The sequence below is a fragment of the Podarcis tiliguerta genome, assembly GCF_965153285.1.
Source record: "Podarcis tiliguerta genome assembly, chromosome: 10".
In the NCBI taxonomy this organism is placed as follows: Eukaryota; Metazoa; Chordata; class Lepidosauria; order Squamata; family Lacertidae; genus Podarcis; species Podarcis tiliguerta.
The window spans coordinates 46,763,584-46,789,422 of NC_139543.1; the positions used below are offsets into that span (position 1 = coordinate 46,763,584).

The following is a 25,839-nucleotide window of genomic DNA, read 5'->3' on the forward strand; positions in this document are numbered from 1 at the left end:
CCGCACTGCTCCCCATTGTTTCGTAATGACTTGGTACAGGCAATGGCAGTAATTAATTGTGTGCTTGTTAGCGGAGCAGAGTGGCGACTAATGAAAGCTGTAATTTGTCAAGTGATAGCTGCAATGATCACATGGACAATTCACCCCTCATTAAAGCACACCAATCTGCTTTTAAAGGGGCACACAGTGAGTGGGCACACACTCTCTTCTTGGGCCACATTACTTATAAGAACACAAGAGGCTGCTGGATCAGGCCAGTGGCCCATCTGGTCCAGCATCCTGTTCTCACAGTGGCCACTGAGATGCTTGTGGGAAACCCTCCAGCAGGACACAAGCACAAGAGCCCCCCTCCTGTGGTTTCCTGTGCGTCAAAGAATAGACATAAACCGAGTGATTGAAAGATTTATGGCTCAATTATAAGAGGCCCCTTTTCTTTTGGGAGGTGTTGATTTCATCCTCCAGGTGATCTCTTTAATGAGCATCCATTCAGACTTGCTTGCTTACACAAAGCTTAGACAGTGTTTGGTCTTTATTGAGCCTTAGGTCTAACGGCAGAAAGTTGATTTCGTCGATTGCGCTCGGATGACAGAGCGCTTTAATCCACTTTAATTGCACAAACCTAAATTTCCGGTATGCTCTTGAATCCCTCCGGCAAAATATCGGAGGCAACCTGAAACTTTGTCAGTGTCTTATTAAACATGGAAACCCTTCATTCCCCATTGGAAGAAAGCAGCTTCTCTCTTTCTTCACCAGGGGGTTGGAAAGAGCTACAGCATGAGCCTAATCCATTCCTCACCCAGATATCTTCTCCTAAACTAGGAATGCTACGAAAGAGAAGAGGCTCCCCTTCTGTGCTTCTCCCATCCCTCCATCTGCTCTTCTGGATGTTTGGAAGCTGCACAAGTAGCTTCCCCTACAAGTCCAAAGCCTGGAGTCACAGAGTGTGATGAGAGGAGATGGCTAGCCATATGGGGCAAGCAAAGATAGAAAATATCTCTTGAAATGGTATGCTTGCACATGCCCCTCCCTGGCTGCCTGGTGGGGGGAAGGGACCAGTAGGCGGGTTGAGAAACAGCCTCTCTTCCCTTTCCTTCCTAACCCACAATCTGCTGTTCAATTCAGCTTCCGTTTTGACATAACTGCCGGAGGCTTTCCGCCATCATCGCTTGCAAGCCGTTAGATCTGACCGGGGGACTCAACAGAACTCCATAAGTCCGCTAGGCCACAGCCATGCAAGCCATCAAGTGTGTGGTGGTTGGAGATGGGTATGTACCATTTGCTTGAGGGGACAGGGGAGAGTGAGGGAAGGCGTGACTCTGCCTTGGAGTAGATCCTTCCTTGCTCCGAGGCCCCAGAGCTGACAGCTTCTCTCTCTGTGTCTTTCAGAGAGGCCACGCAAGCACAGGAAGGAACTGTGACTTGCTTCAAGAGCAATCAAGGGTGGGGGAAGAGCACGCCTTAGGCCAGGAGTGGGCGACTTGTGGCCCTGTCAGATATCGTGGGGCTCCAGCTAGTGTGAGCAATGGTCCATCAGTCCCAGCTAGAATGGCCAATGGTCAGGGATGGTGGGAGTCCAGCAACATCTTAGGGGGCCACAGGTTTCCCACCCCCATTTCAATGTGTTGCATAAGAATAAGGTGCTTTTTGATAAATTCTGACTTGGATACAGAGTGTGTTATTTCTGTGTTGCATTTTATGGTGTTGCTTGTGGGGTCTGATTTCTGTGGGAATGATGGAAGAACTTCCTTGGTCTTTCTGACAGCATATCCAGAAACAGTTGAATTCTATGGGTTGGTGGGTTTGAAGGGTGGGACAGCAGAGTCATCTCTGAAATGAATTGCAAGTGAAGATGTGGCCCTTGTATTGGCAACCCTGCATTTAGGCCATGCTTTCTCTGCATTATATGTAAATGCACCACACACACATTGCTTTCTGAATCCTTCCCTGGGATCTTTCCCTGCTGTGCTGAGAAGACTGATTAATCTGAAACACCCTTGGAAGAAGAGCCACAGCTCAGTGGTAGAATATCTGCTTTGCAACTCCAGGTATGGTTGGGAATGTTCCCTTCCTGAAACCCTGGAGCATCACAGCCAGTCAGTGTAGACAAGGTTGAGCTAGATGGACCAACCGTCTACATTCCATTAGGCTTGTTCACACATTACACTGATCTGCCTCAACACACATACAACGAGTGCTTGTGTGAAAGTGTATAGCTCTTGATTTGTGCAGCTTAGGTTACCGGGTACATAGAATGGGCACTTATTGAATGTTACATGTGGATCACTGTATGAGTGTACAGCTCAATTATTTATGTACACAGGTTGTACATGCAGGTTGAATGCAGCATATGGACACCCCTAAAGGTTCTCAAGAGAGAATGTGCATGTGACCATCCACAGGCAAAAGCTTACATGGGAAAGCGGAGGCCTTTGCACCGTGGCAGCCTATGGCACTAAGAGTTTCTATTGTGTATAAGGCACCTATGTGACCCTTAAAGGTGTAACCAGAATAATCACCTCCTGGTGTTGCTAACAATCAGCAATTGGGCCAGCAGCTGGAGGGGCAAGGGCTAAATGTGGGCCTCTGGGGGAATACCACCTGGCCCAACAGTTTCCAAGTGAGAGGTGAAAACATGGGGAGCCAGTTGGATTGTGGGCTTCCCACCATGCAACAGTAGACATGTGCAGGTGGAGTTAGGCCTTTGGCCTGACACACACCTCTTCCTTTTTCTAAGTACTCCCCCAGTAAAACTAGTTGCTGATTGGAGAGAGCCAGAGTCAGAAGCCACCATGATGGATGGTGGGGTGAGAAATGAGCAGTACTAAACGAGAGCATCTTTTACTGCACCAGTTTGTAAAAGGTTCAGCTCAGGAAAGTGCTTGCAGTACAAAGACTTCTTCATTGGGCAGCATCTTCACCTCCTTTCTGCTTATGTGGTCTGGGTGACTCAAAAACATATTATTTTCCACAAACAGAAGCTAGCTCCATACAAGCTTTCAACTTCTCTATGTCTGAGGTTTGCAGCCCGATCCTACGCATGTTTTCTTAGATGAAAGCCCAACTCAGTTTAGGAATGTACAAATCTGTCAGGTTCTGGTTTCCCATTTTTTGCAATCTTAAATTCACTTCTCCACATTTCCACATCATTAAAAAAATTGCACAAGGAACTTATAATCAACATTTTAATGAGAATTTCTCCTAACGCACACATTTTTAAGGGCAATTTCTGCTAATGCACACATTTTTGGGAGGGTGTCAGTTTCCCCTAATGCAACACATTTTTGCGTGTTATTTTCTAATGAACACATTTTTATACACGCTTTGCCCCAGAATATGCATTTTGGTGCACATTAATTGGCTGGAGAACTACAATGCAAAATTCAGAGAAGTGTGAATTTTGAAAGATGCCTTTAGGTTTTCACTCACACATTGTTTTGGAAAGTCACAATTTGATAGGCTTCCCTTTAAAAGCAAACTCAACCCCATTTCTCCCCCATCCCTCCACTTCCTTGGACTGCAGCTTTAGTTTCTTGCATCTTGGATTGGATCTGTGCACGTATCTGCTAAGTACCACTATGGACAGTTAGGGAGGAGGAGAGAAGCTTGAAGAGAAGTTTTGAATGCAACATCAAGAGAGTGGCACATATTGCAATGCCAGGAGTTTTGGATAAGGGTGTCACCTGGGCCAGCAGCAGACAAAGAGACTTTCCCACTCCCTGCCCTTTACTGGTCCCTTCCTCTTAAAAATACCCCAAAGAGGAAGTCTGTAAGCTCTCTTTCTCACATATGCATGCAAATTTTAGAAAACAGAAAGCACCGTTCTCTTGAGCAGTTCAGCAGGGCAAGTACGTGTATGAGCTAGATTACATATTCAATCTCCAACTAAAAAGATCTGGCAGATGCACCAGGTAGTGGGGGCTGAGGGGTCTTCAGGCTCTCCCAAATTTTCAAGGAGGGGGCTGCCCCCTCCCAAATCCTGTCCCCCTACTCTGCCTCCTCATCCCCACCCAATGTTGTGTGGGCAGCATGAGGCCAGGCACAGAGCCCTATTCTATCCTACTCTGCAAAAACAACTTCCCATTTTGGCCATTGTTGAGAGCTCACCTGAGCTTCACTGGGTTCAGGTAGTAGTTTAGGTTACAATCCTATACCCACTTACCTGTGAGAAAGACCTGTTGAACTCAATGACACTTGTTTTAGAGTAGACATGTATAGGATCGCCCTGTTAAAATCTTGTATGAACCATGTCACCATCCCATGTGATGTCCTGCTCTATATACCTTCTTTTAGAGAGGCACAATCTGTAAATATGTAGAGCAGGGTATTTTCAGTGGTGGCACCCACAATGTCACAGAATATCCCCAGGCACACCCACTAATCTTTTTCACTGCTCGAGATTTGTAGCAGATTGAAACCCCATTCCACCAACCCTTTCCCCATTTATAACGTTCCCCCAAAACCTATCCAACTATCCCAGCTTTTAGATTATTGAGAGTTTTAAAAATAATTTAAATTATTTTTATTTTACTATTGCTGTGTATTTCAACTGGTTTGAAAACATACCAGCTGCTCTGAGTTGTTGTTGTTGTTGCTGTTGTTAAATGGGAAGGTGGATTTAATGAATGAATAGATGAATGAAAGAGACACCTTTTCTTGCGTTCCTTCCAGCTTTTCATTACCTTGGGATTAGAAGGGGCCCTCGGAGGGAGGCTCCCCCTTTTCCTACTGTCTGTACTTCCTGCTCTGCTTCATTAGCAGGCATATTACTGCAGAAACTGGAATAATATGTGCCATGTGTTCTTTCCCCTTTTCTACAGAGCTGTGGGTAAAACCTGCCTCCTGATCAGCTACACCACAAATGCCTTCCCAGGAGAATACATCCCTACCGTGTGAGTATGGTGCAGCTCAGAGGCAAAGGATCTGTAGGCTGTGGACCTTGAGCTTTCGAAGAATTGAGATAAAGCCTATTTTTGTTTGATAAGCATCCCTGTTTCTTTGTTGTGAGCCGCTTTGAGCATGATTTCTTTGTGGGAAAACAGTATACAAAGCATGAATGCAATGGTGATATAGTTCTTGTATCCTCCTCACAAGTGGGATTAAGGAGGAGAATATGGGATTTTTGTTGTTGTAAATTTTAATCACTCTTAATTAGGATAAAACACACTTCATGACGGTTGGGAAAGCTCAGAGGCCGCATAATGTGTTGCTGACTACAACTCTCTGACCATTGGTCATGCTGCCCGGGGCTGATGGGTGTTGGGGTCCACAATATCTGGAGGGCACCATCTTGAGGTAGCCTTGGGCTGGAGGGACATGGTAACATTCTCAAGCTGTTCAGACTATAGCTGGGAGTCAATTGCTTCATTTGTGTATTGGTTTAGTGTAGAGAAGGGGTTTGGAAGCTCAGGCTTCCAAGACTTCTCTATCTTGGCCTTTGGGAGACTCCCTGGGTGGCACCCCTTCTCCTTGTGTGTTTTCGCCTGACTGGTATGTGTCCTTGAACCCTGATAATTCAGAAACGTGTGTGTAGAAATTAGCTAGCTGTGCAAAGGTAACATTGTCATGTATTGCTCCACCCACTTTTGTCTCTGGCTCCAACCATCACTGGCATGTTGCCCTCTGACTGAAAAAGGTTTCGTTTAGGCTTAGTATACATGCAGGGAGTTACTTATATGGGAGATGATTAAAGCTTTGACACATAAACACCCCTCCAATCTGAAGTGGCGCAGCCCTGAATTTTACCACTTGAGTCAGAACAGGCAGAGTAGTTGAGAGATACTTTTGAGTCACCCTAGGTGCTATTGTTGCCTGCTGGGATGTAAAAGGCTCTCTTTGCAGGTTGAAATGGAATCCATTCAACTGATTTCCAAGGCAGAAGCTGTATTGCTTTATCCCTTATAAAAGCACAATAATTCAACTTGATCCGAATCGTGATCATGTAAAAATTAACCAATTATTAATTTCAAAAAACAAAAACCAGGCTACTGTTGTGATGCACAGGCATGCTGTGATATCACTACAAAGGTTACATGTTGGAATGAAATGTCACGTGTCCCCTAAGTAGCAACCATAGAAAGTTAAGAAGTTTATAGAGGGCTGTAGTTATATTTTCTCCAATGTGCATTAAAAGAGAGGTGGAGGTGCAAAACTTTCTTGCCATTAACTTCCTTAAATTGACTTATTTAGGATCTGTCATGTAAAACCTATGAGGTTGCATTTGTCAGGAAGCCAGAACTTGAACTATATTGCCTCTCTCCCTTAAACGAAAAAGAACAGTAACAGGAAACGCCCGACTCCACCCAGATACAATAAATTTCTGTGCCACCTAATGTCTAAACTATATTATGACAGTTTGCACACATTCTCCCATGCCCAATATTAAGCAATTCCCCATCCCCCTCGCCACAGCCACCCCATAAACCCATTCCCACTGGAGAGGCTTTCTGTGGGACACATGTGACTGGGTGAAGAAGGGGTAGGCTGAGATGTGTTCCTCCTGTGAACTTTCTAAATTTGTCTTAAAATGGACAAAGATCCTCCCCTTCGAAACAGCTCATGTTACTGTAGCTGGAAGCAGTGTCCGGGTAGAAACTGGCAAAAGCTCAACTTTGCCAAAAACAACTGAACAACTTTTGTGTCCGGATTTCCACTTTTTGAAATATGGCCACCCTGTTAACTGTAAGCTTTAAGGAACTGACACCTACTTTTTTTACAGATTTGATAACTACTCTGCCAATGTAATGGTTGATAGCAAACCTGTAAATCTGGGGTTGTGGGATACAGCTGGCCAGGAGGACTATGACCGCTTGAGACCTCTCTCCTATCCTCAGACAGTGAGTTCCTCTTGTTTTCTCATATGCATTTTCTCTGCAGTTTTGGACACAGTTATCCATGCTCTAGTGACCTCCCTATAGCTGGACTACAGCAATGCACCGGGGCTGCCCTTTGAGACAATCTGGAGGCTGCACCTAGTGTTGAAGGCAACTGATAGGCTGCTAAGTGCAGCAGCTCAATGGGACCATGGATCCCTGGTCCCGAAAGCACTGCACTGGCTGCCAGTCAGCTACCCAAGCCATAAGTGGCCCAGGGCAGAAGCACCTAAAAGAGCAACTTTCCCAGTGTCAACTACCTCAGCCTCTATGCTTGGTATACCACCTTATTGATGATTGACCTGTGTGAGGGTCTTCCCAGTGGCCTGAAGTGGACCACTCAACACTGCTTCTGCCTCTAAAGAACAAATCACATTTGACTATTATCCTTCAGAACCAAAAAATAATAGAACTTCTTATTATGTTTGTTCTGCAAAATCAAGTCATCTTTTTCAGCACTGGTGTAGGCTTTGGCTTATGTTTTCCTTTTTGGTACTGCCTTTCCCCCTCTCTCACAGATACAAAGGAGACCAGGGCTTTTCTAACTTAAATAGAAAAACAAAAGCGAGTATAGTGGTACCTCGGGTTACATACGCTTCAGGTTACAGACCCCGCTAACCCAGAAATAGTACCTTGGGTTAAGAACTTTGCTTCAGGATGAGAACAGAAATCGTGCTCCGGCAGCATGGCGGCAGCAGGAGGCCCTATTAGCTAAAGTGGTGCTTCAGGTTAAGAACTGTTTCAGGTTAAGTACGGACCTCCGGAACAAATTAAGTACTTAACCTGAGGTACCACTGTATTTAAAGCAGCTGTGGCTTCTCTGCGTGAAAAATTGCAATAGGCCAAAATCACTTCTTCTTCCTGTCATAGACTAAGATGAACTGTCAGGTAAAGCCTGAAATGGAGCAAAGAAGTTAATACTCTGTGTCAGGTGTGGGAAACATTTTGCCATCTGGATGCTGCTGAACTACAGCTCCCATTATCCCTGGCCATTGGTCAGGCTTGCTGGGGCTGATGGGAGTTGGAACCCGGCAGCATCAGGACTTGGAACAGATAGACCTTCAAACAAAGGGTGGTCCTCTGTAATGTAGAACAGATGCCCACCAGCCTGTATGTGGGATGGTGACAAGAATCAAAGGTAACTAACAAAGGTTATCCTAGGGTGTCAGAAGGAACATGTCCTGCCCTACAGTCTTCCTCAGTTTCTAGGTTCTCTTTCACTTATTCATGAAATAGCACTAGTAAGTTTGGGGTTTGTTCTGTCGCTCAATCAGTTTAGTACGTCAGTGCAATCTTCCTTTTCTAATGTTTAGCGTATTATTTGTGCTGTTTATTTATTTCAATGAAACAGATAATGAACTCTTATTAAAATCAATGGAACCCAAAAAAATGCTTAATCGGATCGTGCTCTAATTTTCGCAGTCTAATGAAAAAACACTGGAGTGTGCTAATATTCATTTTGTTTTTGTTTTTTAATAATTTTCAGTACATTTTTCTAAATTACATTTCAAAATATTCATTTAAACAACCTTAAATCAATGACTTTCCTTCTTCTCCTACCGTGGTTCGTTTTGGATACCATACATCCCTGCATATTTTACATGAACAATCCATTCAGCAATCCATTGTTACAGCCATCAAAACCTATTTACACTGTTGAATTTATCTTAATGCTATCAGTGTTTTTAAATAAACACAATTTTCACCAATATAGCTGGTAAACATTTTCCAGTCTTCTTTAAATGTGCATTCTTCTTGTTCTCTTATTCTATAAGTTAAGTCTGCAAGCTGCACATATTCCATCATTTTAAGTTGCCATTCATCTTTGGTTCTAATATTCATTTTGGATTGGTTTCCCTGATTATATTTATTTAGTTTGATCTGCGTGGTTTAATGCACAGTTTTCAGGGTTGTTGTTGCTTTCACCCTATCACTTTATAACTGGCTAATATGGAAATAATGATAGTGTCCCACCTTACAGGATGGTGGTTAAGGACTGCTGTGATGAAGTACATGAAATGCTTTGAGTACTTGGGCAAAGCACAATATAAATATTTGGTGTGTTTTCTGTTTTGCTACATGAGACAGCACCAACCCTCAGTGTGACTTTTAAAGTGTCCTTTTTTTATTTTATGCCCACAGGACGTCTTCCTCATCTGCTTCTCTCTAGTCAGCCCCGCATCTTATGAGAATGTCCGTGCTAAGGTGAGATCATCCTGGTGTTTGTGCAGCTGAGGAAGGAGGCACTGGGCACGTGAGAAATTGATCATACTTGGTCTTGGGGCCAGCTGCAGTGTGGAAAACGTGGTGACCCTGGATGTTTTCGGCAGGGACTGGCTGGATGAAAAGGAGTAGTGGGAGGCACCAGCCAGGGAACCCCCAAGGGAAACCCCAGAGGAGGAAGACTGAGAGCCAGGGGATTGGTGGTGGAGCACCGAGGAGAGGTCAGAGGGAGAAGATGGGGTGAAGGTGCTGGATGCTGAAGGGGCAACAGCAGTGGCGTCGCAATGGGGGGGCGGGGGGTGGAGTACCCCAGGTTCCATGTCTGCAGGGGTGTCAAGAAGTCACCCCGTGGGGGCTCACGGCAGCATGAGCAGCCATCGTGCTGCCGCAACCACATGTGGAGGATCATCTGCTCGCAGATGTAGCCACAAGCAGAGGATCCCGGCACCGGCGGCAAACCACTAAGTACAGCACATGTGCAGCATCTGTAGGTAGCACCGTCGCACATGTGCTGTATAGCGATTTGCCGCTACCGCTCCAATGCCATACGCGTGGTTCCAGGACCCTCTGCTCGTGGCTGCAGCTGCAAACGGAGGATCCTCCATTCGCAGCTGTAGTGGCAACGGAGGGATCCTGGCACCGTCCATACAGCGTTGGAGCGGCGGCGGCAAACCACTATACAGTGCACGTGCGGTGTCACTATGTACGGCGCATGCATCATATGTAGCAGTGCCGCACATGCGCCCTATGTAGCATTGCCAGCCCCAGGTGTCAGGACGCCTTCCTTCGCCCCTGGGCAACTGGGCTTTGTGAGCAGGAAGAGCTTGTGACAGGGAGCAGTTCAGACTCTGAGGCTGAAGCAGAGGAAGTCTCCCTCTCCTGCTGAGACCAGCTCCCCTCTCCCCTGGTCTCCAAGAACTCGGAGAGTAACAAGAAGAGCAGAACAGAGATCAGGGGTGCACAGATGCAGTTTGAGCTGCTTGGGAAACATCTGGGAGAGGAGGAGCCTTAGAAAGGGTGGGAGGCAGGGACCTGGCAACTGTTCCATAGGAACTAGACCTACTGGAGAGTGTTGCTGAGACCACTAGGCTGAGTTGCATGTTCCTTGAATAAAGAGTGAACTTCATTGACAACAGAGCAGGGGCGGAGGAAGGGGGTGGAGGGCGAGCTGCCCCAGATGTCTTCACTGAGGGGGTGACATTTGGCGCACCACCCGCCTGCGACTCCCAAGCTTACCCCGAGCCAGTGGGGGAGCTGCACCGCTTTGCCGGCAGCATTCCCCCCTTCCCCCTTCATTTTGACAGCTCAGGGGAAGCTTTGTAGTCATGGGCGCATGGCGTGCCAAATGTCCACCATCAGCAGCTCGCTCCACCCCATGGGCAGCTCACTTTGCCCCCAGCTGCAAGGTGTGTGCACCGCTCCATGCACCCAAGTGGCAATCCCGCATCTGGGAGGGCACCCTCCATGCCCCGCCCCCCTCGGGAGCACGTCCACCCTGGGCAGCGCAGGCATATGCTCTGCCGCTGCAACAGAGCTCTGCTTCCTTTATTGCTGATCTGTCTCTGACTCCAGCCCTGACAGCTTTGATCCCTTGCAATTGACAAATTTGCTAGGGCTTAGTCCTGGGGTCCATTGAAATGCCAACGCCTAGGTTTTGAAAGGCCACCTCCTTTCCTTTGTACCATCATGAGTGTTAAGATCCACTATGAAGATCAGCTTGTACCATCGTAAGCTTTAAGAACAAAATGAGTCCCAGAGGCACCAAGTGATGCTGCCAGAAATCTGCCAAGGGACCAGTGTTGCTTCCACTTCCTCCTCCCCACCTGTGCTGTCACTTCCGCTTTCTCCTCTGTCCACACCTCCCCACTGTTTCTCTTCCTTTCTGTGGGTGGCTTCCTCCCACACACCTGCCTGCAGAAAATGGACTTTAACAGGATGGAGGAGTGGGAGGATACAAAAGTGGAACTGGCGCTGCCTGTGACAAATGGGCAGAGGCCAGCAGCATGATGAATGGAAGGTGTGGGCATCACGCAAACCTGGAGCTGGCCCTAGGCAAAAAAATATGTGATACAAGAGTTCCATGATGAAACCTCCTGGTTATTGACTGGTTGTGCTTCAGAAACAGTTGTGGAGAGGTCTGGGTTTCATCAGAGCAGCAGCATTGGGGAGGTGATGCTTAATTGTTTCCTCCTGTGCCACTTTTCCAGTTTAAATTTACTCCCCACCCACATCCCAAAGATACTATTTGCTGGATCTGGTGTGTGTGTGTGTGTGCAAATATAGATGCCTGTATTTGGCAGTGGAAGACAGAAGTGCCTGGCGTGCTCTGGTCAATGGGGTCACGAAGAGTCGGACACGACTGAACGACTAAACAACAACAACATTTATTTCCCCACTATTACCAGCATAGGGGTGAAATATAGATCAGGAAAAGATACAGGAGAAAAGATCAAACTCCTCATCTCCAGCACACATATCGATATCAGAGCCCCAGGCTGCTTTAAAATTAATTTTTTCTTAAAAGATTCCCCTATTATGAATAGGGATGGTGTGAATCAGCCCTTGCCAAGCTAGTGCCGTCCAGATGTTTTGTACTGCAACTCCCAAACATCTGGAAGGCTCCACCTTGGCAAAGGTGGTAATATTAGATTTGTTTTGATCCAGCAAGACAATTCTTATCGTCTGTAAAGTGTTTGCTAGATAGACTACAATGATACAAAATGTAGCCCAGTTTCTTTCTTTCTTTCTTTCTTTCTTTCTTTCTTTCTTTCTTTCTTTCTTTCTTTCGTTTCTCGCCTCACTCTTCCCACTTCAAATCTTGAACTTTCTTCTAGTGGTTCCCTGAAGTACGGCATCACTGCCCTAGCACTCCCATGATCCTCGTGGGCACAAAGCTGGATCTCCGAGATGACAAGGACACCATAGAGAAGCTCAAAGAGAAGAAGTTGGCACCCATTACGTACCCACAAGGCCTTGCGCTGGCCAAGGAAATTGGTATGTGAGGGTGAGGTGGTGGGAGGAGATGCCCCAATTCAAACTGGGGCTGTTAAAATTGTGGAAAACAGCATAAGAACATGTTGGGTCAGGGGGGTGACCCATCTAGTCACAGCGGCCAACCAGATGCCTACTGAAAGCTTGCAGTCGGGACATGAGTGCAACAAGACTCGCCACTTCCAATTCTGGAAGGATCTGTCCATTTCAGGTCTCTCCTTTTCTCATTTCCCCAGTCTTAAATTCAGTTTTCCACATTTCTGCAACAATCTGAAATTTACAGCTGATACCCCATTTGCATGGGGCATACGTTCCGGGTGCCTGTGCACCTAAATGAAATTTCCAAAAGTGGTGAGCACCCCCTTAACACCCTTTAAATGCCCTCCCTGCTTCTCTCTCTCCAATCCATAACAAAAGCACTGTATCCAAAAATTCCCACAACTAGAATCGAAGCTCTAGGACTGCCAGGAGGCTGGAGGACATGTGGGAAAGTGGTGGCTGCTGCTGCACTACCCCACATGTCAGCCGTTGGGTGGGGAGGCTGAGCTGCATAAACAAAGCCCTGCTATGCCTCTGGTGTCTTTGGGGCTGGTTGGAATTGAATTATTTCATTATTTCCTCTCACTGCGCATGTGTGCAGTTGTGTGCAAGTCAATCACACATAAGTGGGAGGACACATGTATTCATTTTCACAAATATTCCTCAGCATTTCAGGGTGAATTTCTCTTTGTGAACACATTTTTGGTATGCACTTTTAACGAATGTGCCATGTCAAAAGTGTGTGTGTGTGTGGTGGGGCTCCTTGCCTGGTTCTGTGCATGCTCCTCCTTATGCATCAATGCTGCTCTCCAGTTCACATATCTATATTGCAGCAGAGCCATTTTTCTACCATTGCACAAACTGCATTGGATGAATTGCTGCCTATGCTACTCCTCTAGGACACTGCCTGCTTGCGCCATCTTAGAATGATGCACACTGCTTTTGCTAGCAGAGGTTACAATGGAGCCCATTTGCAGAGGAGATTGCTTGTGAAGGAAGGCGGAAGCCTTTTTGCCTCAGATGCCAAGACGATGCCAATCTTGGTAGAAGTCCCACCTGATGCCTGCTTATTTTCTCGGAAACATCCTTCCTGTGCAGGAGGACCTCACTATCAGTAGTTCATCCGACTGCTTTTGCCTTAACTGTGAGCACTGGAGATGCTTTTCAGACTTCCTCCTCCTCCTCTCTACTCCCTGGCCTTTTCTGTCCGGAACTGGTCTTCAAAAGTTCTGTCAGTTGAAACACTGTTCAGCCACAACTTCCTTTTCCTGCCGTGTGGTCTGGCGCTAACCAGCAAAGGGTAACATGCTGCACTCGCTCATTCTCAAGGCCCCTTTCTCTCATTGTACAAGCAACCCCGTTCTTTCCTGCGTAGGTGAATTCCTCTTTCCTTTCCACTGCAGCTCCAAGACCTAAGTGGTTGGGCATTTGGGGATACCTAGGTTGAGCAAGAGCCTAATTTGTTCAGGACTTGGCAAATTAATATGATGAATTAGGTTCCTAGGGCAGCCAAGAGACAACAAGTTTAAAACAGTGAATAAATAAAGGAAGCATATAGACAAATGCAGAAAATGAAAGCAAACGAATAAAGCACCAGACTGTTTAAACAAATGGTGAAATCTATTTGCTGTATGTTACAGCAGTTCTGCAGATGGAGCAGCACTTGGTGGTCAAAGTCCAGGGCCCATCAGCTCATTACACACCCCATGACCAGCCAAAGAACAAGAAGATGGCAGCATCAAAGAGGCCTGGTGTTAAGCTGAGACAGACATCTTGGGGCCCACTAGAGCCTACATGGTCACTGCAGCTTCCTTTTTTCTTATTTTTAAAAACATATTATCACCAGGGAGCAACCAAGCCAGGCACATTCACAGCTGCAGATGCTCATTTATTATGTTTCACTTATTAGAATCAAAGGTCCGTACAGTTAAAGCTATGGTTTTCCCAGTAGTGATGTATGGAAGTGAGAGCTGGACCATAAAGAAGGCTGATCGCCAAAGAATTGATGCTTTTGAATTATGGTGCTGGAGGAGACTCTTGAGAGTCCCCTGGACTGCACGAAGATCAAACGCATCCATTCTTAAGGAAATCAGCCCTGAGTGCTCACCGGAAGGACAGATCCTGAAGCTGAGGCTCCAATACTTTGGCCACCTCATGAGAAGAGAAGACTCCCTGGAAAAGACCCTGATGTTGGGAAAGATGGAGGGCACAAGGAGAAGGGGACGACAGAGGATGAGATGGTTGGACAGTGTTCTCGAAGCTACCAGCATGAGTTTGAGCAAACTGTGGGAGGCAGTGGAAGACAGATGTGCCTGGCGTGCTCTGGTCCATGGGGTCACGAAGAGTCGGACGCGACTAAACGACTAAACAACAACAACAATTGTAGAGTTGGAAGGAACCCTGAGGTCCAACCCTGCTGCAATGCAGGAATCCTGTCCACAGCCTTCCCTGAGTGGGCTCAAACCACCAATCTTCTCGTTAACAATGAGACGCACTCATCTATTACTATTTTCTGTCACCTATAGTATTTATCACCAAATCAATGTGTTTGCATGTTCAGACCCAGAAACCTCCCCCCTAAATAAATTCACACATGACTCAAATTTTGGTTTTGGTTTTTGGCAGAATTTAGGCCACAACTTTATTGATTACAGAAAGTGACTGGTTGCATATGCTCTGGTTCGACTAGCTCTCTGCCATGAAGGTAGTGCTGACCCAGGGTTCCAGCACAGGTCAGCCAAGGGTGAACACCTGCATATGCGGAAAGCCGGGAATGGGCTAACTCCTCCACCCAAATGTCCCCCTGGACTCAGGCACGGGCACAACCCCCTCTCAGGGGTTGACCAAACCATCGAGTCCCTGGATTCTTTTAATGGAATACCCTTCACATAGGGATGGCGAGAGCGTTCTCCCATCTCTATCACCTGAACCAGAGCCTATCCGCAACCTTACAAGTTGCGACGATTTGCTACGCAGCAGGCTAAACCCAAATGGCAACAGCCAGTCAGCGAAGTGGGGAAAATTCCTACCATGCCCCTGTCCCAACGACAGATGACACACGATGGCATAGCAAGATCAAGCGCAACGCCCTAAAAGTAGGGAGAGGTGGGAGGGTGTTCCGAATGCATGTGCCGAAAGAGGAAGCTCTGGGTCATGTTCATGGGTATAAATAGGTCCCTCAAACCGTTTGGACTGCGTCCCGTTGGCCAGATTGCGCCCAGCTTTGAGGGACCTACCAATCGGGTGTTGTGGCTGACCAAACATACCCACCCACAACACAGGGTGTCGGTTGTCCAGGTCTCACTGCAATATGTGCCCTCTTTAAGGGAGGACCTGATTTAGCAACAGGGCAGCAGAAGCAAGTTCCCATTTTGTCCCTGTGCTCATGATGATGCTGTGATTTATTTGAGTTTAAAAAGCACCCCTTCCTCAGAATTTTTTTTTGTATTCACAGATGCAGTGAAGTACCTCGAGTGCTCAGCACTGACTCAGCGCGGCCTGAAAACAGTGTTTGATGAGGCAATTCGGGCAGTTCTCTGTCCACAACCCACAAAGACAAAGAAAAGGGGGTGCAGTATCCTTTAAGGGTAAGTAAGTAAGTACTGGCAAAGGCCTTCCTCTGTCTTGGCCCTCACTGCCAGACGAAGAGCTCAGATGTCCAGTTTGGTTTCTGCCAAGGACTTTGATACTTAAATCAGAATGGTACATAAACAAGGCATGGTTACAAGGTGCAGCAGGTGTACCAGAGGACCAGATATGTGGCTAGGTGGAAGCTAAGACACTGATTCAATGAGCGACACTTTTTGGAAGTGCCCTGAGACTGGGCAAGCAAGCAGGCAGTTCTCTGAGTGTGTTGAGCTTGAAGAGTCTGTTCATGCCAGGGCCAGCATCCCTTCATCTTGGGAGGTGGAACCGATTCTGGCTCAACATCTGATTCACTCTTAGCGGCTTACCACTGCCTCCAGTCCTACCTAAGCTGCCACCCCCTCCACCAGTTCCCGAACCACTTGTATCTTAACAGAGATTGTGGGAAAGAGACCTGAAGACACCAGATAATGAGACTGTGGCTGGGAGGGAAAACTGTAAAACAGAATCATTCTGTGACTTGCTGTTAATTCCCTTATACAGATTGGGAATTCAGAGATACCTCACCATGGATGGGAGAGCAAATAGGAACCAACTCCCTGTTATATTGGTTCAGATGTAATAAACAGAAACAAGGAAAGGTACAGCAAGTGAAATCAAGAGACCAATTGTTAAAATATGGGGAAAGTATGGATAATGTTTTTGGCCCTGGAAATTTCCCCTGAAATATGGGCTTTCAGAAAATGAAAGAAAAACGAGACTATTCTGCCTGGATTAGAGAGGACATAACCAGATTCAAAGACACTATATTTCAGGGGGTTATGGTCTCATAAAGCCAATTAGCAGAAAAGCAAGGCAATCTCCATCTGCCGATTTTTGCAGTATCTGCCAATAAGGAGCTATACTGAAAATATTACAAGAGCAGTCGATATAGAAAGGGATCCCATGTTATTTGAGAAAATTAGTTTCTGGAAAAGAAAAAATGTTTGCTGTCTAAAAGGTATAAAATTTTAGTAGTCCCAAGCGGTCACAAAATCAGTATTGCAAAACAGAATTGGGAGAGTTCACTGTGACTATATTGGAGGTACAGAGGAATTATGTGTACAGGCCCTTGTAAGATAGGTAATAGATGCAGTACTCCCCCCCCCCCCAGGTGGTACTCAAGGGCACGCAGTGCCGACACCTCTCTTTTTTGTTGTTAAAAATGTAGCGTTTACTGTAACAACTTCATGGTGAGTACCGGCAGCTATTTTTCTAGGGGGAAAGTACCGGATAGATGGAAATTCAAAGGAGAAATTCACAAAGCAACACCTAGGCAGAATTATACCCCAGTCACTATACCAAATATATTCCTAGCTGTGTCACACATGCATTCAAAGTGTAGGAGAAGAAAGGAACTTTCGCTCACATCTGGTGGGACTGCAGCCTGGTTAATGAATACTGGCAAACAACAATTCAAAGCCTAAGAGATATCACAAGCTTAGAGTTTCAATTAAACCCTCTAACAATATTTGGGGGACATGTTAAAAACCAATTAGGGAGAGACTATATAACTATAATTAGTTACACATATGCTAGCTGACTTTGCTAGCAAAAGCTTGGAGAACATCCTGTGTCCCGACAGCTGATCAATGGAAGATCTGGAACAGTATGGTCATGGATTAAATTGCTGGTTGCAAACTGTTATGGAAAGGGGAAATACAGATTTTTAAAAGAACTCAGATGTCTTTTATTCGGCTATGGAATCAAAATAGACCAGATGAACAAGTGACTTCAGATTTTCTAAGCATGAGATGAGTTTCTGATGCTATATGTGTGTATAGGATAGAAATAAGGTTTGTAAATCTTAACATATGCACCCTAACTTCCCCCAGAGGATCCTGGGAACTGTAGTTTTGTTAAGGATGATGGGAATTGTAGCTCTGTGAGGTGGTTGTAAGCTACCACTATCAGGACTCCTTGGGGAAGTTGCTTGCTTTAAATGTACTTTAAAATTTCATTTATTCAACCTGTAGGTCCACCCATTTACTGGTCATGTGAAGGGGCTCTACTTCAATTAAAATTCAGGGGCAGCCCCACTTTCCCCTCACACATTCATAGTGGAGGAATGAGTGATTTCCCCACTTACACATTTGGTAAGAAAGTCAAGAAAATTTGGATGGACACTCAACTGAATATGAGAGGGGAGCTTGCTGAAAATAGATGTTGCCTGATACTATCCAAACAGGAGTTCCTCCTGCTGCTTGGGCATCTAACACAATTGGAAACTGCTCTCCTGACTCAGCTTTAGTCAGCAGCAGCCAGGCTGATGGTGTCATCGGTACTCTCGCTCTCCTTCCCCCAAGACCAATCTTTAATGAGTGGCTCTAGTTACCCTCAACAACAAAGGGGCAGAGGAGCTGGAAGAAGAAAGGGTTGCCAGGAGCCCAAGAGAAGTCCCAGTGAACCAGCCCACCATTGCTCTTTCTTTCCTCAGTTTTTTGTTTGTTAGAGCTGTGGGCAGTTGTCCAGCAAGCAAACACCGTGAATAGAAAAGGACTCTCCACTGACCATAAGTCTCCAGCACACTTTCCCCAAAGGAAACAACACCTTATAAAGGATGCTTAAAAGTCCCCACTGCAGTGCCACATGGAAGTCTCACTTGCGGACGGTGCAGACTGACTCTTTTTATTTGCCTTACAGATTCCAGACCCGGCTCCCTCACCCAATGAAATTGCTCCTTTCTCTGGGCTTTGCTGATTGGAAAGAGACTGAAGACTGGATTCCTCTCCTGTATCTCCCGAAGTGATGCCAGTGAAGAGTTTTGAGATTTTTTAGGGGTGGTGGTGGATGCTTCCACACTAGTTGTTTAGTCTGGAATTGCCTCCTGGAATTCCTCACTTGTTAGGAAGCCTCCCCATTACACCATATTTAGTCTGCTATGTTCTGTTGTTTTCCTGATTCATTGGCCTGTAGTTTCCACCTCCAACCTGATCTATGGCTATTGTTTTAAAAAAAGTTTAGTGCAATTGTAGCACCAGTCTCTTCAGTGTGGACAGGAAAAGCGCTATTAAGGGGTTTCAAGGCTTCTGTACTTTCCAGTTCCTCTTTGAAGGTTTATTCTGTTCTATTGCTTCCTGTTGATCTTGGCTAAAGGATCTTTGGTTAACAGAGTGTACTTTGCACCTTTAATAGCCTTTCTAAATTGCTCCAATGACAGTTTCTCTCCCTGTGAATGGGAGAGGAGCTTCTAATTACTGCTTTCATCTAACTATACCTTTATTTACTTATTTTAATGGTGAGATAGCATCATAAAAGTTCTATTTCACCATTAACCAAAGAAAAGAGGGGGGGGAATAATAGAAAATAAGTACTTAACATCTTTCCTCCCCCCTACCACAAATCCCTGTGGGAAGAGAAACTGACCCTGGGGCAATTTAGAAACACCATTCAGCATTTTCAACGTATACCAACATGAAATAGTAAAACAGAAGGCTTTTGAATAGCATTGGAAAGGACCTTTGCTGAATGGTCCTTTCTTCTGAGTAATTAATGGATGATCTCGACCCTTGTATTGCTGGAGAATACCGCGCTTTGTAAAGTTTCTTGTGTGGTAACTCTGTTTTAATTCCACTTCTAGCCAATTGTATAAAAGCAGTGCTTCAGCTGTGCTAAAGGGCTCTTGTGTGCAAGTGCCCTTGTTCTCTGAAATCTCCCCATATAACCTCTCTGTCCCTGATCACAGCATCGCAAACAAGGCTCAATAAAGGCTCAATAAATATCTCTGCCACTCTTCTTCTGCTACCCTTGTCTTGTTCTGGTTCTAAAGAACTATGATAAAGAGACGGGTATTCAGGGCTGGGCCTCTCTGATGACGACATGTCTGCTACTTAGCTAAGAAGCTGTAACTCATACATTGCATCTCCTTTTGCAAAGCATCATGACAACTCTGACCTACATCAAATCCTCATCCTGGGACCTTGGGGATGTTCTGAGGGATTTTTGACCAATTATGGAGTTCAAGCTAAAGGAGATGTGATGTGTCATAGATAGGTCAGGGCCATGGCCGCTTTTACCTCAAAAGGCATAGCTCCAGTCCTTGGCTTAAGCCAGTCAGGTGCCCGAGTTCCTTGATACGGGGAAAAAAGGCTTACTTCATCACTGGATGGTCTGTCCCATGTTGCTGGGTCGTCTCTGTATGTAGGTCATAGCTGTCAACCTTCCCTTTTTTTGCGGGAAATTCCCTTATTCCAGCGCCATTTCCCACTGCTTCCTGCTGGTATCCCGGATTATTAGATATCCCGTAGACTGTCCCCGGGACAGGAGAGGCTGCTGATCCCTTATTTTCAAATCTGAAAGTTGACAGCTATGATGTAGGTGAGCAACTCAAGATTTCCTCCTGGAGATGCTACCTTCTTTCCCTCACCTTCATGATCCTGACATACCAGGATCTGGGAAGGGTGGGTTGTTGTGGGCTTCCTCCCTCTTCCCATTGGTTAGTTCCTTTCCCCTTCTGCCCCCACTTGCATGATTGGTTGCAGTCCTCCAATCCTTCTCTCCTCATTCAGGAACCTTTTGAAATGACTTCTGAGATTCCAGCATTCTGTCACCTCTAGTCCAGCCATGCAAACTCAGGATTGGGTTGGCTGAACTGTGGAGTCACAAGTGGTATGACCCCAGACAGGAGGCAATGGCAAGAAAGCAGCCTGCAAGAGCCACTTGGACATTTAACAGGCCAGAAGAAGGAATGTGAGGAAGCCTCAGTCAGGTTTATTTCTGTATCTAAGGCCACATTCACACCATATATTTAAAGCACTATGATACCACTTCAAATAGTGATATAGCTTCCCCCAAGAATTATGGGAGCTAGTTAAGGGTGCTGGGAGTTGTTAGGAGACCATTATTCCCCCTCACAGAGCTATAATTTGCAGGGTTCTGCATGAAGAGGGAATGATTGCTCAGCCACTCTGTGTATCGTACCTCTGTGAGGGGTCTCCTAACAATTCTCAGCACCCTTAACAAGTTAAGTTCCCAGAATTCTTTGGGGGAAGGCACAACTGTTTAAAGTGGTATCATAGTGCTTTAGATGTATGGTGTGCATGTGGCCTAAGATGCCCTCCAGACATTTTGGACTATAATTCCCATCAGCCCCATGCAACAAGATTGTTCTAACAAATAGGCAAATTTCCTTGCTGCTCCCTGTCACAGGCTTGCCTGTATATGCTCCAAGGCACTTGCTGGAGGCAGAGTCTCACACACAGGAAATCTTCCTAATGGTGCCATATGTAACATTATTTTCTGGGTCCTGTAAACCATCTCCTACGGGGTTTGGCAATCAGCATTAGTCAGACCCCCAGGCCTGCTGAGATTCTAGCTTGTCTGAGCCCAGACGTAATATGTCAAGTTCCCGACCTAAACTGTGTTGCCATGGCTTCATGTTGCAAAAGAAGAATCTAAGGCTTCGGTAAACTTCTGCCGAGGACCTTTCTAGGTCCATGTTTTTATCTTAGCGTGTGATGGTGTTTTGAGACTTGTTGGTGGGTGGAATGTTCTTCTCAGAAGCATATCTTTGGCCCCTGGATCTAAAATAACTTGTGCAACTCTCCTGTATTCAGGTTGTTTGGCTGGGAAGAGGTTGGGGAACTACTTCCTTTATAGGTTCCCAGGAAATAAGTACTGAAATGACTCCTTGCTCTCAGGATCCATACTGAACTTGTTAAAGGGGCGCAAAAATAAAATAGTACATGTGCAGCCAGGCATTAAGCTTGTGAGGTCCACTTTTTGAAATAGCAGCACTAGTAGCAGCCCAGAGTAGCTGGGGAAACCCAGCCAGACGGGTGGAGTATAAATATATTATTATTATTATTATTATTATTATTATTATTATTAACTGGAGTGGCGTGTAAATTAAAGACACAGGGCACAGCCAGATGAAGAACATAGGAAGGGTACCTCATACCTCAGACAATTGCAGACCTACCAACTGTCCCATTTGAAATGGGACATCCCGGATCACAGAAGCCAATCCCGGCTTTCCTTTGAATCAAGCACCAGAAACTATGCTGCGGTTGTATGCCGGTGCTGCATAAAGACCTCCCATCAGCTGCTCTTGCTTATCTGACCTGCCACTCAAGTTACCCCACGACCCAGAGCTGTATGTGTGTAAGCAGGATGGTTGGTAACAACTTTCACAGGATGGTAATTATGATGATTATTTTTACTTATATGCCAGACCACTTTACATCAGCGCCTTGGCTTCTCTCCCCTCCATGAGAAATGGTGCCAAAGGGCATAAATGAGGAGAGGCTGCACCAGCCCATCACAATTAAAATCAGTGCCTTCTAGGATGGCAATTACTGAGCATGCATAATATGCAAGGAGATTGGAGACACTCTGGACTTGGGCCGGGGGAGAGAGAGAGATCTCTGTTGCTCCTTCATCTTCCTAGAGTCCTCAAAGATCCCCACAAGGAACTGTGCATGGCTCCACTTACGTTCCATCGCATACGCACACACTAATTCGCATACGCGGAGCAGCGGATGGGGCTGGAAAGCTGGAAAGAGCGAGAAGGCGACGGAATGAGTCACCCGTCAAGACTAATAGCCTACGGGTTGCTAAAATAAAACTGATGAGAGCTGTCCCTGTGGTGCAATAGAATTGGCAGCTGCTGGCACCTGTATTACTGACTCACCACTGGCTCTGGGAGCACTGTGGTGGAATGGACCAGGAGAGGAGAGGGGCTGGATGTGATCCCTGGTTACAGGATGCATTTGAGAACATCTCCCCCCAAGCACTTGGTGCTTGAGATTAATTTTTTTCCAGGAGTCCCTCTTGCTTTGTGTCCCATCTGCTACCCCGTGATATTTTTTTACTCATTGATAACAAGGTTCAGAGCAACAGAAATGACTGAGGAGAACCACACGCACACTGGGAGAGAAGAGCTGTAGATGAAAAGCAGCTTCTAGCTCTCGATAATTCTGTGCAAGGGATCTCTACCACACATTTTATTTTGAAGATTAACAGGAGCAATGGGCTTAAAGCCAGTTCTCTGGCATTACTAGCTGTGAATCAGCTGTAGCCAAAAAAAATAAAAAATAAATGCATTCAATAAGATGGTGCTGTGGTTGCTGTGAACTCAACAACCCCATAAGAGAATGCCTGTAATGCAGGAGTGGGGGACATGCTTTGCCTGCAAATGACCCCACCAGTTCAAATTCAGGTATTTCCAGGTAGGGTTGGGGAAACCACATTGCTTGAAGCCTTGGGGAATGGCTGCCAGCCAATATGTTTCATTTGCTTATTTGGAGCATTTATGCCCCCACCTTAATCGAAATTTTCAAAGCGGCTTACAATATACATAAAATGCAATTTTGTAAAAAGCACAAGACAGTACTGAGATGGATGGATCGGCAGTCTGGTTCAGGAGAAAGCAGTTCCTGTTGATATTGAAAAGAACCGCATATTACCTATTCTTTATTTCTAAAATAAAATAAAATAGTGCACCATGAAACTTTGGTTTCCTAGGTGCTCACAATGTAAATTAGCAGCAACAGAAATGCATCTCAAAAATAGAAACTGAAGTGAAAATAGCAGCAGCAAATCCAATTTTTAAAAGCAGCAAAAACAAAAATGAATTCCTATGATCATTGTTTATATGTTCTCCCCCAACAACAAACTTCTCTGTGTACTATAACATAGTAATGTGACATATACCTGGGTGTGAGAATGGACAGTGAGAGGGCATGCCATTAGAAGAGGCACCACAACCCAAAAGGCCCTGTCCCAGCTTCCTACACACCTAACTTCAGAAAACAGGAGCTTCCTTAGCAGGGCTTCATATGAAGTTCTTAATAATCTGATCAGTGGTCCTTCAGCTCCCTGGCCACCAATGTTATACGGCTTTAGAGGTCTGCCCTAGCACTTTAAATTGTGTCCAGAAGCAAAGTGGTAGCATTGAGTGAAGCTCTTCCAATAACAATAATGAATATTGTCTACCAACAGTCCTGTTACAGTGCCTTGGCCATTTACATTTGTTAAGCAGATTAGAGGCTAATAGCCCAGGATGTTTTCCTCAGAAGGAGCTTATGATTAGGAAGAAGTTGGAAATCTTTCAATGGGAGAGGCCACCAGAACCTGGAAACTGACCTGCAGTTTTGAACTGTGACTTGGCTGAAAAATTGCATTGAAAACATTGCTAATATTAAGAATTCGCCCTTCATTTTAGCAGTAGTTTCGATACAAGCTGCTTCATGCTATTGAAGCAAGGTTCACTCCGCCAGCCCATTAGCTGATGAGCAGGGCAGAGTGTGCTTTGTTCCAGCAGATGAATGATTGGGAGCTGACTTTAAAATCCAAATTGTTCCTTTGCAGCCACATCAGTACCTGCCCTGCACCATATGTCACATAATGACAGGTATGGGGAAAGAGGGTGTGGTTTAAGGGAAATGGCCTGGTGGGCCAAATTCAGCCTGGAGACTGGAGACTTCCCACCCCTGCTTTTTTACAAATTTGTAGGGTGGCCACAACAGGAAAACTGTGGTTGTTGTCCTCAAAAAAAAAAAAAAGGCTATTGTAGAAGGTAAAAAGTTTCACAACCAAAACAATCAAGGGGATGGAGCAACTCCTTCCAAGGAAAAGTTACACGAGGTGCTTTTTAGTTTAGAAAAAAGGCAAGACGGGGGTGATCCATCCCATCCATCCATCCATCCATCCATCCATTCAATGTACCACTCTTCATCCGTAGATCTCAGTCAGGGCATTTCACAACATGATGATACGATCAAAGCATATTTTGCATAGAATGGAGAAAATGCATAATTTTTAAGCCCCAGGGTTCTCGAGTGAAGTTGAATATTAGGAGTTATGGGACAGACAAGAAGAATTACTTCTTCACACATAATTAAACTACGAAACTTCCTCTCGCAAGAAGTGCTGATGGTCACCAACCTGGATGGCTTTACAATGTGATTAGACAAATTAATGGAGGATAAAGCTATCAATGGCTGCTGTTAGTCGTGAATCATGATAGCCAGTCTCTCCAGTATCGGAGGCAATAGGCCTCCAAATACCAGCTGCTTGGGAGCAACAGCGGTAGAATATTATTGCTCATGGATTCTGTTTATTGGCTTCCCACAGGCCTCTGGCTGGTCACTATGAGAGCAGTATGCTGTACCAGATAGTTATAGACTGTTTATTTATATGCTACATATACAGTCATGCTCAAAGCACAATAGTGCAATAAACATGACACGAAATAAAAATTGCAATCCCTAATAATTCAGCAGTTCACTGGTGGATGCAAGTCAAAACTGAGAGCAAAATGCTTACTGGTAAGTCAGTTAGCAATATCCCAAAGGAGCCCCAAAGCTGATGACGTTAGCAAAGGGATCAGCAGTGTTGTGCCAACAGGTGGACATGCACCCGCAGAGACCTTCCCTGGCAGGCATAGGATCCTTTCCCCAGCCCCTCCCCCAGCTGAAAGGAGTCTTGAAAGAAGCATTTCATTTCATTTATATCAAGGACTTGATTTGAGAATAGGCTTCTAAGCGGTTTACAAAACATAAAGGACCTGTTACACACCCCTGGGCAGAGGAAGGGGGTGCGGGCTGCCCTGGGTGTCACCACTGAGAGGGGTGACAGAATGCCGGGCGGCACTCACCGCGGGGCCTGCAGCGCACCCGAAACAGTCCGTCCGCTGCCTCCCACTGCCTCCCCCCTCCCCCTGCTGTAGGGTGGCTGAGTGGGAGAAGGCAGGCAGACTCTGGAGGCTCCGTGGTGCACCCTGCCCCTATGGGCAGCTTGCCCTGCCCCTGGGCAAACCGCCCCAGGCTCCCGAGTGGCTTCATCCACCTCTGGTTACACAAACATTAAAATGGAACTATCCATAATTAAAATGCACAACGAAACCATCCCATCAGAACATTAAACTATGAGCATCCATAATTAAGGCACACAATGAGACAATCTCATTGAAACATTAAAATATAAACACCCAGAAATAAAATATGAAATACAGCAATCCCACACAGCAATTGCACAATAGGTTGTGGTGTGTGCTTGCTTGCCATGTGTTTGTGTGTGCGTGTGTGTGTGTGTGTGCAGGTTTCTCCAGTTTTGGAAGGAGTTTGCAGGTCTCAAAAGGTTGAGCCCCTGC

At 45.7% G+C, this 25,839-nt stretch overlaps 1 protein-coding gene across 1 annotated transcript; it reads left to right on the top strand.

Annotated features, from left to right (window-relative positions):
• Positions 1-1,098: 1,098 nt before the first annotated feature.
• On the top strand, positions 1,099-19,481 carry RAC2 (Rac family small GTPase 2). Its single transcript, XM_083400864.1, has 7 exons — positions 1,099-1,265; positions 4,818-4,889; positions 6,716-6,833; positions 9,012-9,074; positions 11,927-12,086; positions 15,577-15,709; positions 18,390-19,481. The coding sequence occupies exons 1-6, from the start codon at positions 1,231-1,233 to the stop codon at positions 15,705-15,707; spliced, it is 579 nt and encodes a 192-aa protein (XP_083256990.1). The 5' UTR covers positions 1,099-1,230; the 3' UTR covers positions 15,708-15,709; positions 18,390-19,481.
• The last annotated feature ends 6,358 nt before the right edge of the window (positions 19,482-25,839 follow it).

Coding starts and splice junctions, on each gene's coding strand:
- RAC2 (XM_083400864.1), top strand. CDS start 1,231: ATGCAAGCCATCAAGTGTGTGGTGGTTGGAGATGG. Junction 1,266..4,817: donor TGTGTGGTGGTTGGAGATGG/GTATGTACCATT, acceptor CCTTTTCTACAG/AGCTGTGGGTAAAACCTGCC. Junction 6,834..9,011: donor CTCTCTCCTATCCTCAGACA/GTGAGTTCCTCT, acceptor TTATGCCCACAG/GACGTCTTCCTCATCTGCTT.